This window comes from Aythya marila (assembly GCF_965140915.1).
Source record: "Aythya marila genome assembly, chromosome: 2".
Classification (NCBI taxonomy): Eukaryota; Metazoa; Chordata; class Aves; order Anseriformes; family Anatidae; genus Aythya; species Aythya marila.
Genome location: NC_139043.1, coordinates 21,779,956 through 21,795,080, shown reverse-complemented (window position 1 = coordinate 21,795,080; position 15,125 = coordinate 21,779,956). Strand labels below are relative to the sequence as shown.

The window sequence follows — 15,125 nt, the reverse complement described above, 5'->3', positions numbered from 1 at the left end:
GATTTTGATATTCCATGGCACATGCTAACTGCCAGCTTTGATGTCCCATAATCAATGTGCTATATTCTTTATTTCCTTGTACATTCTCTGATCACATCCTCTGTGTCCTGAACAGAGATTTTCACTATTATGGAAGAGGATTTTTCTGTGTATTAAAGGCTACAATAATATTTTAGAAAATAAAAAGGTGCTTTCTGATCTGCATTGCCTGGTATTTAATTAACATTAAATTTTATCTGTCATTACACTGGCCAAATATAGCTCTGATGTACCCTATTTTATTAGACGCATCAAAATCCCATTACTGAACTATCTGACTGTGTCATTATCTTTAAGTAATAGTTTGCAACCATGATTGCTTATAGTTATATGTTAGGATAAATTTGAGGGAGTACATAATTTCTTTTAATAGACTGACTAAAATAGTTTCTAAATAGTTAGAAAAAGTAGATGAGATCTGGGCACAAAAGGTCCTTTAAATAGCTGAGCGAAAAGACAACAGGTACCCACAGAAATGAGTGAGGAATGCACAGAAGAGGGTAAGAGGTGGAGTGGGGAAGAGGGGATCATCTCCTTTAGAACAGAAAATCATGAAAGGGAAGGGCGAAAACATCATATGGCCCATTTCCCCCTGACTCCCAGAATCATCAAAAGAAGGATATCTGTAGAACAACATGGACAAACAAGATCAGACTCTATTTGAACAACAAATTTACCATTTGTGAACATTTCTCCAAAATCATCATAATAAGTATCTTCCAGAACAGAAATACCAAAAATCCTCAGATCCACAATACTAACTTCCCTGAGCACAGCAGGGAGACTGTGAGGAGTCAAGCACTTACCACGCACTGACCATTTGCACAAGGGTTTTGCAGCTGACAGGTATCATTGAGGGGAGAGCATCCGTTTGGCCCATATCCACTTCCAGTGTACCCAGATGTGCAGGAACAAAATGGCATTAGTCCTTGGGAAATCAGGCAAAAACAAAGAGACTAGTTCAGTCCTTGTTAAAATGACAGTACCAAACATTACAAGACAGTTCCTTGATATTTTGAAGCTGAGCCTTTATATATGCCAACTTATTTGATCTTTTGGTACTTTCCCCGGTCTTTGCCTGGTCTGATCATGAAAAGATCCCTGTTTTTTGTACCTGAGAGTCTAAGGTAAGCTTCCTGGGAAGTGGTGGAAGTGGTGAAAGAATACTTATAGGAAGGAGAAAAATAGTCAAAGCAGGTGAAACTGGAAACCACACACAAAGGAAATGGCGAAGATCTCCACATTTTTATGATGAAATCTGCTCTTTTGTGTGGAGCCTCAATCTGTTTCTGTCAATGTCTGTGGAAAGGCCTGTTGACTTTAGCCAACCTGCCTGTGAACTCCTCTGGGCAAGGCAAAACTGACTATGGAGAAGGGGTAGCAATATAAATATTTTGCTACAAAGTGGGTTCAAATAGACTATTTTCTTGAGATTCACACTGTCCTTACAGTCCTTACAAAAGCATCATACCTGAAACAGAGGTACAAGTTGCCATTGGATGGCAACCTCCATTATTTATTGAGCAGATATCAACCTGGGTACATGTTCGTCCGTCTCCTTCATAACCTGTACAGAGATAACTCTTAGTTAGTCTGCAACAAACTATGTTCCCTTAGCATCAGCAGAAAAACAATCATCTGGTGAAAAAAACAAAACAAAACAAAAAAAAACAAACAAACAAACAAAAAAACACTAATTTATGGTGTAAAATCACAGCCTTTGCAGCTAAAGAGAGAAATTAGCTTTCTGGAGTAAAACCTGGCTTATTTATTATGATCCTATGTTGCAAGGATGGATTCTGATCTTAACTAAATCCTCATGTGATTTTAGAAAAGAATTATATTAGTGTTACCCAAACATAGGTGAGGTCAGAGTGAGTCCATAGGAGCTCAGGTCTCTCAGCCACCATGTGCTGCCCTGCCTACAGTTCTGCACACAGCCAGCCACAACCACCTCAGGGCTTCCCACTGCATATCAGAGCTACCCTTGGGTTCCGAATGCAACATCTGCCTTCTCTTGGGAGGCTCTGTAGGACCAAAATGCTGAGGAACAAATACACAGCCAGAACTGAGGTCCACTATACCACACCAAAATTCACCCGAGGCCACGTTTCTATCATGCTGATAGTCCTTCAGCCCCCAGTAATGGAGAGCCTTCGGTAACTGCAGCCTACTACCATTCAGATGGCAGTCGGAAGGTCAGTTAGAAACCCTTTTTCATGCTAGTATTTCCCATATTGATTGCATGCATCCTGTAAAGCAATTGAAACCATAGAACACAAATTATATGGACAGAAGTCACCGCTTCCACTGTTTGACCTGTATTGCAATAGAAACACTGCCATTATAGAAAGCAGTTGGAGTGTGACAAACAATTATCTAGCCTTTTTTTAAAGACAGACAATACATCTGATTTATGGCACACAGGATACTCTTTTAATTAAAACAGACAATGAGATTACTATCATAATTATGCAATCCCTGTCTCCCATTCATTTTTTTTTAAAGGAAGTACCTTATAAAATCAAAGCTTTAACACCAAAAGGGGCTACCTAGTACAAGAGAAACACATTTCAGATAATGCACCAACAGACACCTACTCTACAAAATGTTCATTAATAGCTGAAGCAGTTTAAATATTTGTGAACTCTACATCCTATATTACAGTATAGCACTGTACAAAATACAAAAATATATTTGTGCATGTGATAATCTTTATATAAAACCAGTCTACAGCTTCTTAAGTATATCATAAAGCAGGCTCAAATGTGTTAAATCTTCATCTTTTAAGTCTTTCTATAGTTCTATCAACAAAAACTTCCATTATTTTACCTGGTGGACAGAGTCCACAGTGGAAGGATCCCATTGTGTTGATACATGGAACCATTGGTGCTGTTGAGCAGCCTCCATTATTACTTTCACATTCATTAATGTCTTGGCAGCTGTGGCCATTTCCTTGCCAGCCTAAAAAGAAGCACAGGACAGACATTAAAATAGAAAACACTTGACTTTTTCATCTTCTGCTTTGACCAGAGCTTTTCCTAAAGCAGAAAAATCTGCCTTTTGAATTTCCTCTCAATAACACAAGAGAAGACCTGTCCTCCTGATAACTGATGATAATTAATACTGGTCTGCAAAATGTGTTACAAACACAACAAAGTGAAGGTATTTGTATAAGAATGCTTTATTTTAACTGTATTGTGGATATGTCACAATCAAACACAGTTTAATCCAAAGAGGAGACAATTCTGATCTAGTGAACGTGCAAAATTTGCAGCAAGGTTTTATTATAACTCTGGTTAAATCTTCAAATGCTCCTCATGTACACATCCTATACATAAAACATACCCTACTCAGAAAGATGGCTCATAGGTTTTATGGCTTGAAGGGACAATTAGATTTTTATATTACCTTGGGACAATGGGCATACTGACATGAAGCTAACCCTACACACACTGGGAAGGATTTGTCTTACCCATCCCAATCTAGTTGTTCTGGGCTCCCAGTAAAATCATTGGAAAGAAATAGGTACTTCAAGAATGCTATTCATCTGACCTGTTTAGATCTGACCTGTTTAGGATGGGATAAATCATGCGTTAGACTCCACTGTGTAAAATTATCTATGTGTTATGTAGATAAGCCATAACCTGTAGGCATTTATTCTGTAGGATACAGACTGGAGCATTTCATGGAGTCATTCCCATATGGGAATGACACACTGCCAGTACTACCTGCTGCCACCCCCTCCCAACATAAAAGCAAGCAATGACACGGTACCTGTGGGGCAGGGGCCACATGAGTAGGAGCCGAGTGTGTTGTGGCACTGCACAGGCGGGTTCTGTGAACATGGGGGATTGGGAAGGCTGCATTCATCTATATCAGCGCTGCAGGCAGGGCTGCCAGGAGGGGACATCCAGCCAATGTCACAGATACAGTGGTACTTGGGCTGCCATAGCAAACACCACATTACACATTTAAGACAGGTAGAAGAACAGCCAAAAAAAGGGCAAGAGTTCATCTTATAAAATGTCTTCTAAACTATACAAGAGAGATCAGTGTAAGCAACCAGAAGTCAGCTTGGCTGCATGCAAACTCTTCAGTAACCTATATAATATGAAGAGATGACATTAAGTTGCAAATATACATTCTCATTAACAACAATTTTCTCTCTTCTAAACTTTACTAATGGCCAGACTCAATATTTATCTAGCTTTGGTACAATTAAAGCTAATGGGAACGGTATTGTTGACTGACACAGGAGCAGATGCTGTTAAGCCAACACTGAATCCTCTTGAAAAAGATTTCTCCACAAAAATAGGTAGAAAACAAGTGATGAGTTGTGGAAATTTCTACAAGTTGAGAAAAAAATCATTTTAGCACAAAGAATATGTGGTGTGGCTGGAATGGTGCATGGGTGTATAGGAACACTAAGGAACAGAAGCCTGCCAGGGTAGTTTTGGAGGGTTGCTCTGAGCGGAAAGAGCCAAAGCTGGCATCTTCCATCCATGCCTTTGGAGTGAACACCCTGTACCTGGATTTTGTCCCAAAAACAATTATCTGGCTTGTTGCAGAAGGCCATTCAAGTACATGCTAGCATCCACCCAGTACAGGCACTTGGACAGCTGAGGCCTGGAGTCAGTGATGGAGTCAAATGGATGGTACAGAGCACCAAGCACAGGCAGCAGCCACCAGGCCAGCAGTCAGTGTTCCATAGGTATTGCTTTTCCCAGGGAAAACAAAAACCACGTTTGTCCTTCTGAATCGTTTAAGTAATAAAATATTCCAGCAACTGAGTCCTGAACTCCCCAAGTAATGAATGGTAAGAATATGATATTTCAAATGAGACTTTGACTGTTGAAAGACTATTCCCAATCTCCCAATGGATGTAATTGTAGATCTAATACTTTCGCAAGTTTCTTTAACAAGACACAAAGCATTTCCAGTTCTTGCTGCTGTCCTTGAGACATCAGAGAGGTTATGTGGCATTTCTTTGTGCAGTGGCATTTCTCGATGTCTTTTCAGTGCTACACAGTTTTGTGGTACTCAGCATAATCTATTGCATGTTCATGCTGCCTTGCATAACGAGACTTATACATTGTTCCTTACTTTGTTGGGCTGATCCCTTTCTGCATCTACGCAGATGCCATGCTCACAGAGCATCTCAGATCCTCCTTGGCAGTCATCAAACTTCGAGGCACAGTGAGACCCATAGGTTTCTGGAGTACAGGAGCAGCTAATGGTGAAAGCAGACAGAAAAATCAATATGTTATTTCTATATAGCACTTAAAGATCATGTGTTACCATAGTAAGATAATATTCTGCAGTGTTTATTTATATGGTGTTCCTCATGAAGCCCCTGTGTATTTAGCAGTACTGACAATCCCATTAATAATCCTGCAGCCAGAGGCAAGGCTCCTGTCTAGCAGAGACTGAAGAGCCATGTGGGACTTGCTCATATCCGTGACTGTCCAGGCCCACGGGAGTATCCACAGATTTTTGTTACAATCACAAATCCAAGAAAAAGGAAACATTTAAAGTGAGACTTCAGCAGAATATGTGCCTGGAAATCCCCGTTTCAGCCAGAGAGCACCTTAGCTTTGCTTTTCACCTTCATATGTTGCTGGGTACCTAAAGCTCTACCTCTAGCAATACACAAAACTGCTTTGCCATCAAGAGGCTTGGTGCTTATCTCCTATCTATGTCTGTACACAAGGAGCATCCCCACTCACCTCCCCAGAGCAGTCCAGACATCATTCCTTGCACTCCATCCCAAAGCAGAGATGTATAAGCTACAGCTGTCACTGCAGTTTCTTTTTGTTGTTGCTGTTATTGTTTTTGTTTGTTTGTTTGTTTTTTAAACCTCCACCACTGCAGGAGATGGTGGTGTTAGCTCTTAACCCTGCAGCAGTTTCCCTGCTGCTGAGCACTCACCTGGGAGGTGGCCCAGCCAGGGCCATTCCCTCCTATCCTGCACCCAGCCCATCGCAGGGAGCAGGGCAGCCTCACACTCTGTGGGGTGACAGTGGCAGCACAAGGGTTTGCTGAGGTAGGAGGAACAAAGCTGCAGGCTGAAGGGATGCATCCCGCAGGGCACACCTTAGTCACAGCATTGCACAAACACAGTGGACCTGAAATCAGGAGCTTCTGGGCTATCAGGTGATGGTTCTCTTTTCTCTGGTCCTTTATTTCCACATGGACAAAAACTGAGTCTGAAATACAACTAACTGAATGGGATTAAAACTGCAGAAAGACTCCCATGAATTAGATAACTTTTAATAAAATGAAGGTGAGACACTTATTTCGATGCAAGTAATGTGCTGAGATGTCTGATCCCCACAGAGACATATAGCACTCACTTGGCCCTGTTCACTTGCTTTTAAGCTGGCTAATAAAAATAAATAAATAAATAAATAAATACCAAATAAAAACACCTCTGTACAAGCATTTACCTACACAGTTTGAATCAGATATTCCAGTGCAGCTGATCTGGACCTTGGAGCAATTTACTAGTATGCCATGCTATCCTTGCCATGGCGACGTGATCAGCTGAAAAAGTGTTTGATAAGCCAATTGCAGATAACTAAACTCTGCACCCAGGACAAGCGACCCAGGTGAACTCAGGCTTCAAAACTGCAGTCGCAGTACTGTAAAACTGCATGTTTATTAATGCAAGAGACAGCAAATACACCGACATCATCTTGCAAGTGCAGTCGCTCAAGCTGGGCAAGCAGAGAGTCGGCAGGACAGGGAAGCAGAACACCCCCAAATGTTCAAAGTACATGCAGAGCCTCACATTCAGCTCCAAAGGACACAGCAAGGCAATCGGAGAGGCTCCAAAGGAGAAAGAAAATGACACTGTCTCCTGCCTAGTCTGGCAAAGGTTAATCCATTACCCAGTTGAAATTGCTCAGCTTTGAGAAGTCGGCCACGCTGCAAGGAGCTTTGGCCAAACTGCAAAGCAGTGCGGCGTGGCACTGCCCTGGTCCTCTCCCATTGCTACCTTTGTGTCCTGGTGAGGCCCCCATTATGCTGATTGCGATGCAAATGTCTGATAGACATGGGGATTCCCATGACCTTTTGTCCAAATGATGCCATGTCCTTTTGAGGTGCTGAGTCAGGAAAGCATTTCTAGAATACCTGCTTTTTCCTCATACCTCTGTGCTTTCCTGAATTAGAGCTTGAAGCTTGCACGTAAAGACTCTGAACAGGGAGTGAAGACTGCATTACCCTCCATTTGACAGTACCTGATTGAGCACTGTCCTTCACCTGGTGTTATCCCTGAGGTCTATGAGAAGTTACATATCACCATTTTCTTTATCAACAGTCCCTACTGGTGTATGTAACTGCACCAGAGCAGGACTGGGGTGACAAGGGGTGCTGGGCCCCAGAAAAACCAGCAGCAATGTTCTTACAGCTGCTGAAAAGAGCAATGTCACCCTGTTTAGGGATGGATTTAGCATCCGAGGAGTGCACAGAAATAAGTAGGACATTATGTGAAAGGAGTCTGTGAAGACAAGTATAATGGAGTTGGGGAAAGGACTGAACTATAATCCTGAGGGCATAATGCAAAAGCAGTAATATCACAATGTTTGTGACTTACAAAGAGGCTCTAGTTTCTTTGAAGTAATTGTGTAATTTGTAAAAATTACACTGGGGAACAAACTTCAGGAATCATGACCATAGAAACACAATGAAAGCAGCTGAGAAAAAGGCAGACGGTTTGTTCCCTCAAACCTTAATTTAGTCACACACCTGTATGCCACATAGCAGAGCACAGTAAGAAACAATAAGTAAAGGCAGGCTGCTTTGTGTGGTGTTTCCTTGATAAATGTCTTGCATTGAGGACAGCTGCAAGCAAGCTATAAAGATCTTTAAAATCAAAGAAAAGCTGTCAGGCAGCCTTACACACGCAGTAACATCTCAACAGGCTCTGTGTTCCTGCTGAAGTGTGAGGAGCACTGCATGAGAATTTCCCTTTTGTGAAGTTCCTCCAAGAACTGACAAAGCACCGTAAGGCAGTGTTACACCAAGCAAATATTTGTGGGGGCTAAGGCTTTCATGCTGAAGCAGGAGACAAGTTGCTTTGAAGAAAGCTGTGGCATGTTATCCAGCCTGCTTGTTCCCACTGCACAGGGAGAGCTTTGTATTATATCTGAAAGTTATTTATTTACCAGATTATTTGCCACTATGGAAAATAAGACTCAGGATGTTCAGGCTGGCTTGCCTTGTAAACGGAAACATGTTTCTTAACGAGCTGAACAAGGACTGCCCTCTGACTGGGCACAGCTGGAGGAGGGTGAGCCCCAGGAACCTCGTGTCTGTGGTGCCCAAGCACCCTTCTGGCCAGCCTGCTGCAGGCAGCATTTCTCCTCCCTTTCTATCTGACAGCACTGTGTGTTGCTTGTGCTGCTCCAGTCTCAGTGCTGCTGGTATTTCTGGAGTAGGTGAAGGCATTTCCAAGAGTTATGCAGCGTGCTGGGGATGCCACTGAACACTGATGTCCACATGCTTAGGAAGTTTCCAGCATCTCAAAGAGTTTGCTGGAGAAAAGCTCTGCTCCTGTGCTGAAGCAAGCGATGGCTTTGGAGGGCATCTGTGCCTGTGGAGGGCTCATCTATACAGTGTACTAATGATTTTGTGGCCTCTCAGACTGAAAGGAGGTGATATATAGTGCATAGATACTACATAGACTTGTTACTAGAACTTGTGCTGCAGATGGCACAGACATAGCAGTGTTTTATACAGCATTTTTATGTATAGTTTTGAAAAGTTACCTGTAGCTGCCGGGTGTGTTCACACAAGTGGCTCCATTCTGGCAGCCCAGTGCCGTTCCAGCATAAATCTGGCATTCATTAACATCCACTGAACAGAGGAGGCCCTAAGATGAAATGGAAAACCAGTTTATTTTCCAAATAACAGAGAAATGAAGCAAATCATGGAGCCAATGTTTAATATAGTTTCCAAACATACACAAACCACGGGCTGCTATCAACACAGCTTCTCTTATGAAACATTATAACAACACTCTATTGTTCAGCTGTGTTTCTGTGACCCTGATTATCAGTCAGATGAGGGATAAAATATTTCAGATGTCTGCAGAAAGCATATGGACAGCTTAGTACTGTCGGTCCCACTACTTTCCAACTCCCTAGCAAAAGGCTCCGAAAATTTTCTTTCAAACTGTTCTTATCAGGAGATGCTGTTTTGTTAGGACTGAAACTACATCAGTTTTGACACAAGTCTCAGTGGGACAATTTTCAGGCTGACAGTTTTTGAGAAAAAGGTGGAATTTTCCATCTTCAAATGTATGTAACAACACCATTAAAGCCTTTGCCAAGAAGGTCTTTGGATTTCAAAAACCCAGAATGGGATTGGTTACTTACACCCCCATTTGTTTTACTTTGGATTTCAATCAACACCATTCCCTTCCTTCATTCTCTCTATACCCTTGCATAAGCTCAACAGCAAGGTATGCAGTTCAGTTCACACTGCTCAACAAAAAGCAAAGACTAATTCTCTGCTGTGGAAACTGCCAAGCATCACTGACTCCATGGGGCATCACCCACATATAGCAGTGCAGGGTCTGACCCACTGGTTGGGACTTCAATTTTCTTGGTGTACATCAGTGTTGTTGAGAACCAAATGTGTTGCACTTAAACTAAGTGATGACTCTGTTGTGGTTGTTTTGCTGTTCAGTATATCTCACTCCATCCTGAACAATTTTAAAGTGATGTGCTTTGTCACAATTCTGCTAAGCCAGGTACATCCTTGCAGTTACAACACACATCACACATTCAGGGAGTCTACATACTCACCTGCCAGTTGCTGGGACAGAGGCAAAAGAAACCATCCAATGAGTTCACGCAGGTCCCTGAGTTCTCACAGGGGTTGCTGCTGCAGGCTTTCCTCTGGAGAGACTGAAACCCAGCAAGAGAGCAGGCAATTAGCTTCCTTCTTATTTAGTTTTTCATCAGCATTTACTTTCAAGACAAAGTTGTAGTTTTTGTGTTTGTTTTTTTTTTTTTTTCATTCTTTCCCTCTCACCTTTTTCAGTGAGGTTAATTTGCAAAACTTTTGAGCTCTTTCATTCACATCTGTACAAAAATATGACTTAGTATGATTGATCTTACACAGGATGACTGGCTGCAAGCACTAGGATGAGCGAAGCTCTGTAAGACGTAAATATTAATAGAAACTGTTCTTCAATGGCAGGCTGTTAGTGAGTCTAGATGGAGAGTTGGTTATCTTATCTTCCTGATTTGATGGGTGACTCATCGGACAACTGCTTTTACTGGCAGGAGTAGCTGTGGCTTGTCACACGCTCATGGAGAAGCAGCTGATGGTTGAAAATAAGCTATTTCCAGCACAACACAAACTCCAGTTTAAATTCTTCAGTCTTTGGCTTGACAGATAAGTGAAGGAAGAGTTTATTTTGCCTTGGTATCTAGTTGTTATTCTTCAGTCTACAATTGTTTTTCCTTTAAGGAATGCAGGCTCCTACACAGTTTATGTTTTGTAAGAGGGTATTTCACCTCCTTTACAAACCTTGGCTTTTTTTAAACCTCCTGTTACCAGAAAAGGTTTTCCTGAGCAGTGTGTGAGAGGAAAGAAATCATTTAGCTATTTAATCATTGTAACCTTATCTTACTTACTTGGGGTCAGATGTTTCTTTTTTGATCTTCATTTTCTTTCCCATTTACTCACCTGCTCTAAGCTTTGAAGTTTGTTGTCAAGATCTGTGATCTGCAAGAGAAATGCAAATTAAGTTGTCCTTGGCATGAGAGCCACTGCAGAGGTACGTGTTGGTCTCAGGGCTGGCATGCTGGATGCCAGTAGACTAACAAAGTGCTTTCTTTGGAGTATAGCTTGTGTGTGAAACCAGGTGACAGTCAGGTTCAAATCAGATCCCATTCACTGGGATTTAAGTCCTTTAGGCAGTTCAGAAAATCACTGCTTATGAAAAGAATATGTCCAATTTTGCCTACAAAAAGAAAAACGGTCTTGTGAAGATGCACTAGGGTGTTTAAGAACATGAATATTCCAACAGAACTGCTCAGGTGCTCATGAGCCATCTGAAGGACTGAGGACTGAAGTGGGTACACCGAAAGCCCAGGAAAGGTTCAACATATCTCAGTTGGTTAGATCCACAAATAGCAAGCAGAACGTGAATCAGGGAATACCATAGACACATGTTAGGACAATTTCCCTTGGAGGTCTCAGGCTATAAAATATTTTCCTATAATGAAATGATGTCTGCACTCTAACAAAAGACACCTAAATTAAGTCACTTAAAGGATTTCCATCTTCTGTTGGAGAAAAGTCTTTAGTAGCTGGGAAAAGTTCCTTGCAGGTATTTTCTTTCCCCTGTAAATCTCTACATCCCATTTCACCCATGCAGTGGAATATCTAGGTAACATGTATAAGAACATATTTGGTCCATAGCCTCAACTTAGTGAGATTTCACTTCCATAAATGTTAGAGGACATAGTCCATGGAGACAGTGAACAGAAAAAGAATCCTGGTCATTGGAAATTATGGGAATTACAGGACTATTTCCATTGTCTCCAGAGATACCGGTTCAGTATCTCTGATGTTAAACAGACTCTGAGCTGATGTTAAATATGGACTCTGCCCCAGCTCCCTGAATCGAAGCCGAGAAATACTGAAATGCATCAGGCAACTCTGTTAATCTGGGGAATGGAAAATACAGAATGCTGGTGGAATACACGAGGGTGCAGCTCACCTTGGAAGCCAGCAGAGAAACCTGGTGCGACACGTTCTGAGAGACACCACTGGCTTTCTTAAGTTCTTGAATCTCTGCGTTACTTTCTCTCACCTAAATTGTTTTTTAAAAAGGGTAAATGTAAAACAAGCTTTGATTTTTTAAAAGCTTAGGAAAGTTTTATTCTTGCTTAATATTACTATTATAAAGTCTCTTTAAATACAGAGAGCTCTGTTCCATGCACAATTTAATCTTTTAATTACTTTATGTAACAAATTGATTACTTTACAGGTCCACAATAGGTCGCGTTCATATTAGAGTGCTAAGAGAAAAAATGTAAAATAACAATCATACAAAACACATCAAACATTTGCTAAGAAAAATTCTGAAGAAAATTAAACTACTAATGTACAAAACTGGAAACGAAGACACATTAAGGAGAAGTAACTATATCACCTGACTAAAAAGTTCTGCAAGATCTTCTTCATTAAGCTTTATTTTCCCCAGTGGTCCAGTTCTAAATTCAATATTTTTGCTGGAGCCAGCGTGGAACACTAGATTACCCTGTTCTGAGGACAAACGAGGCCTGTAGTATTACGAGAAAAAAACAAAAGATCATTTAGTTACACATATCTGCCAGAAAGTAGGTAGAAAATGTATGCAGTAAAGTCATTCTGTTCCCATTACTGGCACTTAAACCCCACCATATGAATAAATCCATTTGCAATTGATAATAGCAATGGTACTTACTGTTCATCATAAATGTTTCTTTTCTGCCTCTTTTTTTCATAGTGGTTTGATTCACAGCTCAATCCAGCAAGTAATAACAATGCAACTAATAGCCCAGAAACAGAAGCAGCCCAAAGCATTGCTCTCCGCCAGCTGTCCTGAGATTGAAGTGAAACCTCTAGTGCTGAATTGTACTTTTGAGAGCCCAGGTGCCCTTTGCTCTCACACAGCTCTTTATTCACAAGGTGCCCATGCTGCTGTCTTGTCCAGTAAGGGTAATCTTTATCTCAGGTATCTTAATTAAAGATTGACAGTGTGCAAATAATCTAGACACTCAGTGCATTTTTCTCCTTTGGCTGCAGGAGCTTTGAAAGGTATTTAATTAAAATCTGCATGCATTGGATCATCATGTCTCTGACCTTTGAGCAGCTGAGCCCCCCTGTGTCTCAGAGCACACTTGTAACGCATAGCTGGCTGCTATGGGAATGCTTTGCTGTCCCTGCATGCTGCACCACATGGCAGAAGGAAAGATTATTTGGCAGCACTAAAAAACCTAGATTATTACCCAAAAACAATAACATATAAAAACCACAGTAGCTGGCAAGGAATATTTGTATTGAAGGAGAAGCTTCCAGACAGTAATTCATTGGGCAGATGACATAAACAAGTTAGCAGTACCAAACAGCATCCCATGAACTGCAACAGAAAAACACAATTTTATCCAAATATGGTTGCTCTGACTTAAAAATGACTCAGTCCCCAGATGCTGAGAAGACAATCACACACCAAGAGGACTGCATTTTGTTTGGCATATGGAGGCTGTCTTCACTGCACATGCTGGGGCTCCCAAATTCAGGGCCAGCCACAGACAATGGAGAAGACCAAGGAAGGATTTGGATAATGCTCAAAAATAATCAAAGAATGCAAATTCATATGTTCTGAGAGCCAAAATTTGAATCTTGACCCCATTTTCCTCTACCCTTCAGCTGCACCCTTCTCAAAAGAAGTGTTGTACCCAATTTAGTGCCATGGCCACCGCTGCCCCTGCCCCTGCCCCTGCAGAGCCCGCCCTGGACACACGCCTCGCGACGTGACTTCTGTGTGTGACAAGGTGACGGGGCTCCGAGCTGTGGCCTCTCCAGAAGCACTGACATCAGTGGCTGCTCCTCCAGGAGTGGGGAGGCTGCTTCTGGAAGGTTCCATGTCCCACCCATTTTTGACGTATCTACTCAGGTCTTGGCCTTTTGTTTCTTCCTCCCAGGTGATGGTTCCCAATGCCACCGCAGCAACTTAGACTCCATGTACTCAGTCCTTGTGCCTCCTACTACACGTCAGGGTTTCTGCAGCCCCATCTTCCACCCCAAAAGTGCACTTTTTATGTGACAATCCCTGCTACTCCATCCTTTGCTTTTGCCAGAGTCCCCTATTCCCCTCACACAAATCTTGCTGTGCTTTCGTGTCCCTGCTTAGAGCAGCTTTGCATACACTGTGCTAGGAGTTACTTGAACCTCCAGTCCCATCACAATTCATGCATTTTTCACAGAATCACAGAACTGTAGTATTTGGAAGAGACCTCAAGAGATCATCAGGTCCAACCCCCCTGCCAAAGCAGGTTCCCTAGAGCAGGTTGCCACGGTAGGCATCCAGACGGGCCTTGAATACGTCCAGAGGAGACTCCACAACCTCTCTGGGCAGCCTGTTCCAGTCTCCGTCACCCTCACCGTGAAGTTCTCTCACATGTTGGTGAGGAACTTCCCGTGATCCATTCTGTGGCCACTGCCCCTTGTCCTGTCCCCAGTAACCCTTTTGTTTAATACCTAACTCATACAGGTTGCTCACATTTCAGAACCTGAGCAGTACAGCAACATTTGTAGCTGCTATCGCTGAAGATAACTGTGGCCACTGTTCGTTGGCCCTTCAAGTCCCAGACCTTCACAGAGACCACAGAGCTCCTACACCTCCTAACCATGGGCAGCCTCCATTTCTGCTCCGCTTTGCACTTCTCACCCAACAGAGAGGTTCTGCCCACAGGTCAGTTGGACACTAATACTGGGGGACTGAATGAGCTCTGCAGCTTTCAGACAGAAAGGTTTCAGACAGAAGGCTCAGTGCCTTCCTGTATCCTGGGATTAGATTGGATGTGGTGACCAAAAATATTAATGTCACCTCTAGAATACACAGAAGTACACTGTGAAAGTGAGCGTGAAGCCAGGACTTGTAAGGTTTATTGCTTTGTCATGAATAACTTTATCCTTACTACAAATAACTAAAATGTCCATTGTATCAGCAACATCCCACCACCTCCACTATTTTCTGATGTTTGCATGAAAAACTGGCTTGTTGTTACAGTTTATTGTCTGAGTTTTTCAAATCTTACCTCATAATTCAGCACAGTGGTAGCCTGCTAATCACATTTGTTGTGCTGACACAAGACTGTGGTGCAGGTAATCCAACTGTTACTGCTTCTGCCTGGAGATCTGGAAGGGCAGAGGTGAAGCTCCCCCTGAAACCACGGTGGTTTGAGATAGCCCATGCCATAAGCCTCTGCTCACTGATGTAGTAGCAGCAGCTCAGCCCTCTGGGTACCCCCCTGCCCACAGCAGGCTGTGCCCTCCAGATGGAGTCTATCAGCTGC

General features: G+C 42.3%; 1 protein-coding gene across 1 annotated transcript in view; it reads right to left on the bottom strand.

The window, feature by feature from the left end:
- Positions 1-12,630, bottom strand: part of CUBN (cubilin) — a gene marked incomplete at its 5' end in the record, with an annotated part of 136,839 nt that extends 124,209 nt beyond the window's left edge. The window contains 11 exons of the mRNA XM_082754389.1: positions 846-967; positions 1,511-1,606; positions 2,872-3,003; positions 3,817-3,985; positions 5,146-5,272; positions 8,814-8,917; positions 9,855-9,956; positions 10,744-10,782; positions 11,783-11,875; positions 12,218-12,347; positions 12,512-12,630. Of these exons, the coding sequence (XP_082610515.1) occupies positions 846-967; positions 1,511-1,606; positions 2,872-3,003; positions 3,817-3,985; positions 5,146-5,272; positions 8,814-8,917; positions 9,855-9,956; positions 10,744-10,782; positions 11,783-11,875; positions 12,218-12,347; positions 12,512-12,630 (1,233 nt within the window). The remainder of the gene's footprint in view (positions 1-845; positions 968-1,510; positions 1,607-2,871; positions 3,004-3,816; positions 3,986-5,145; positions 5,273-8,813; positions 8,918-9,854; positions 9,957-10,743; positions 10,783-11,782; positions 11,876-12,217; positions 12,348-12,511) is intronic.
- Positions 12,631-15,125: the final 2,495 nt, after the last annotated feature.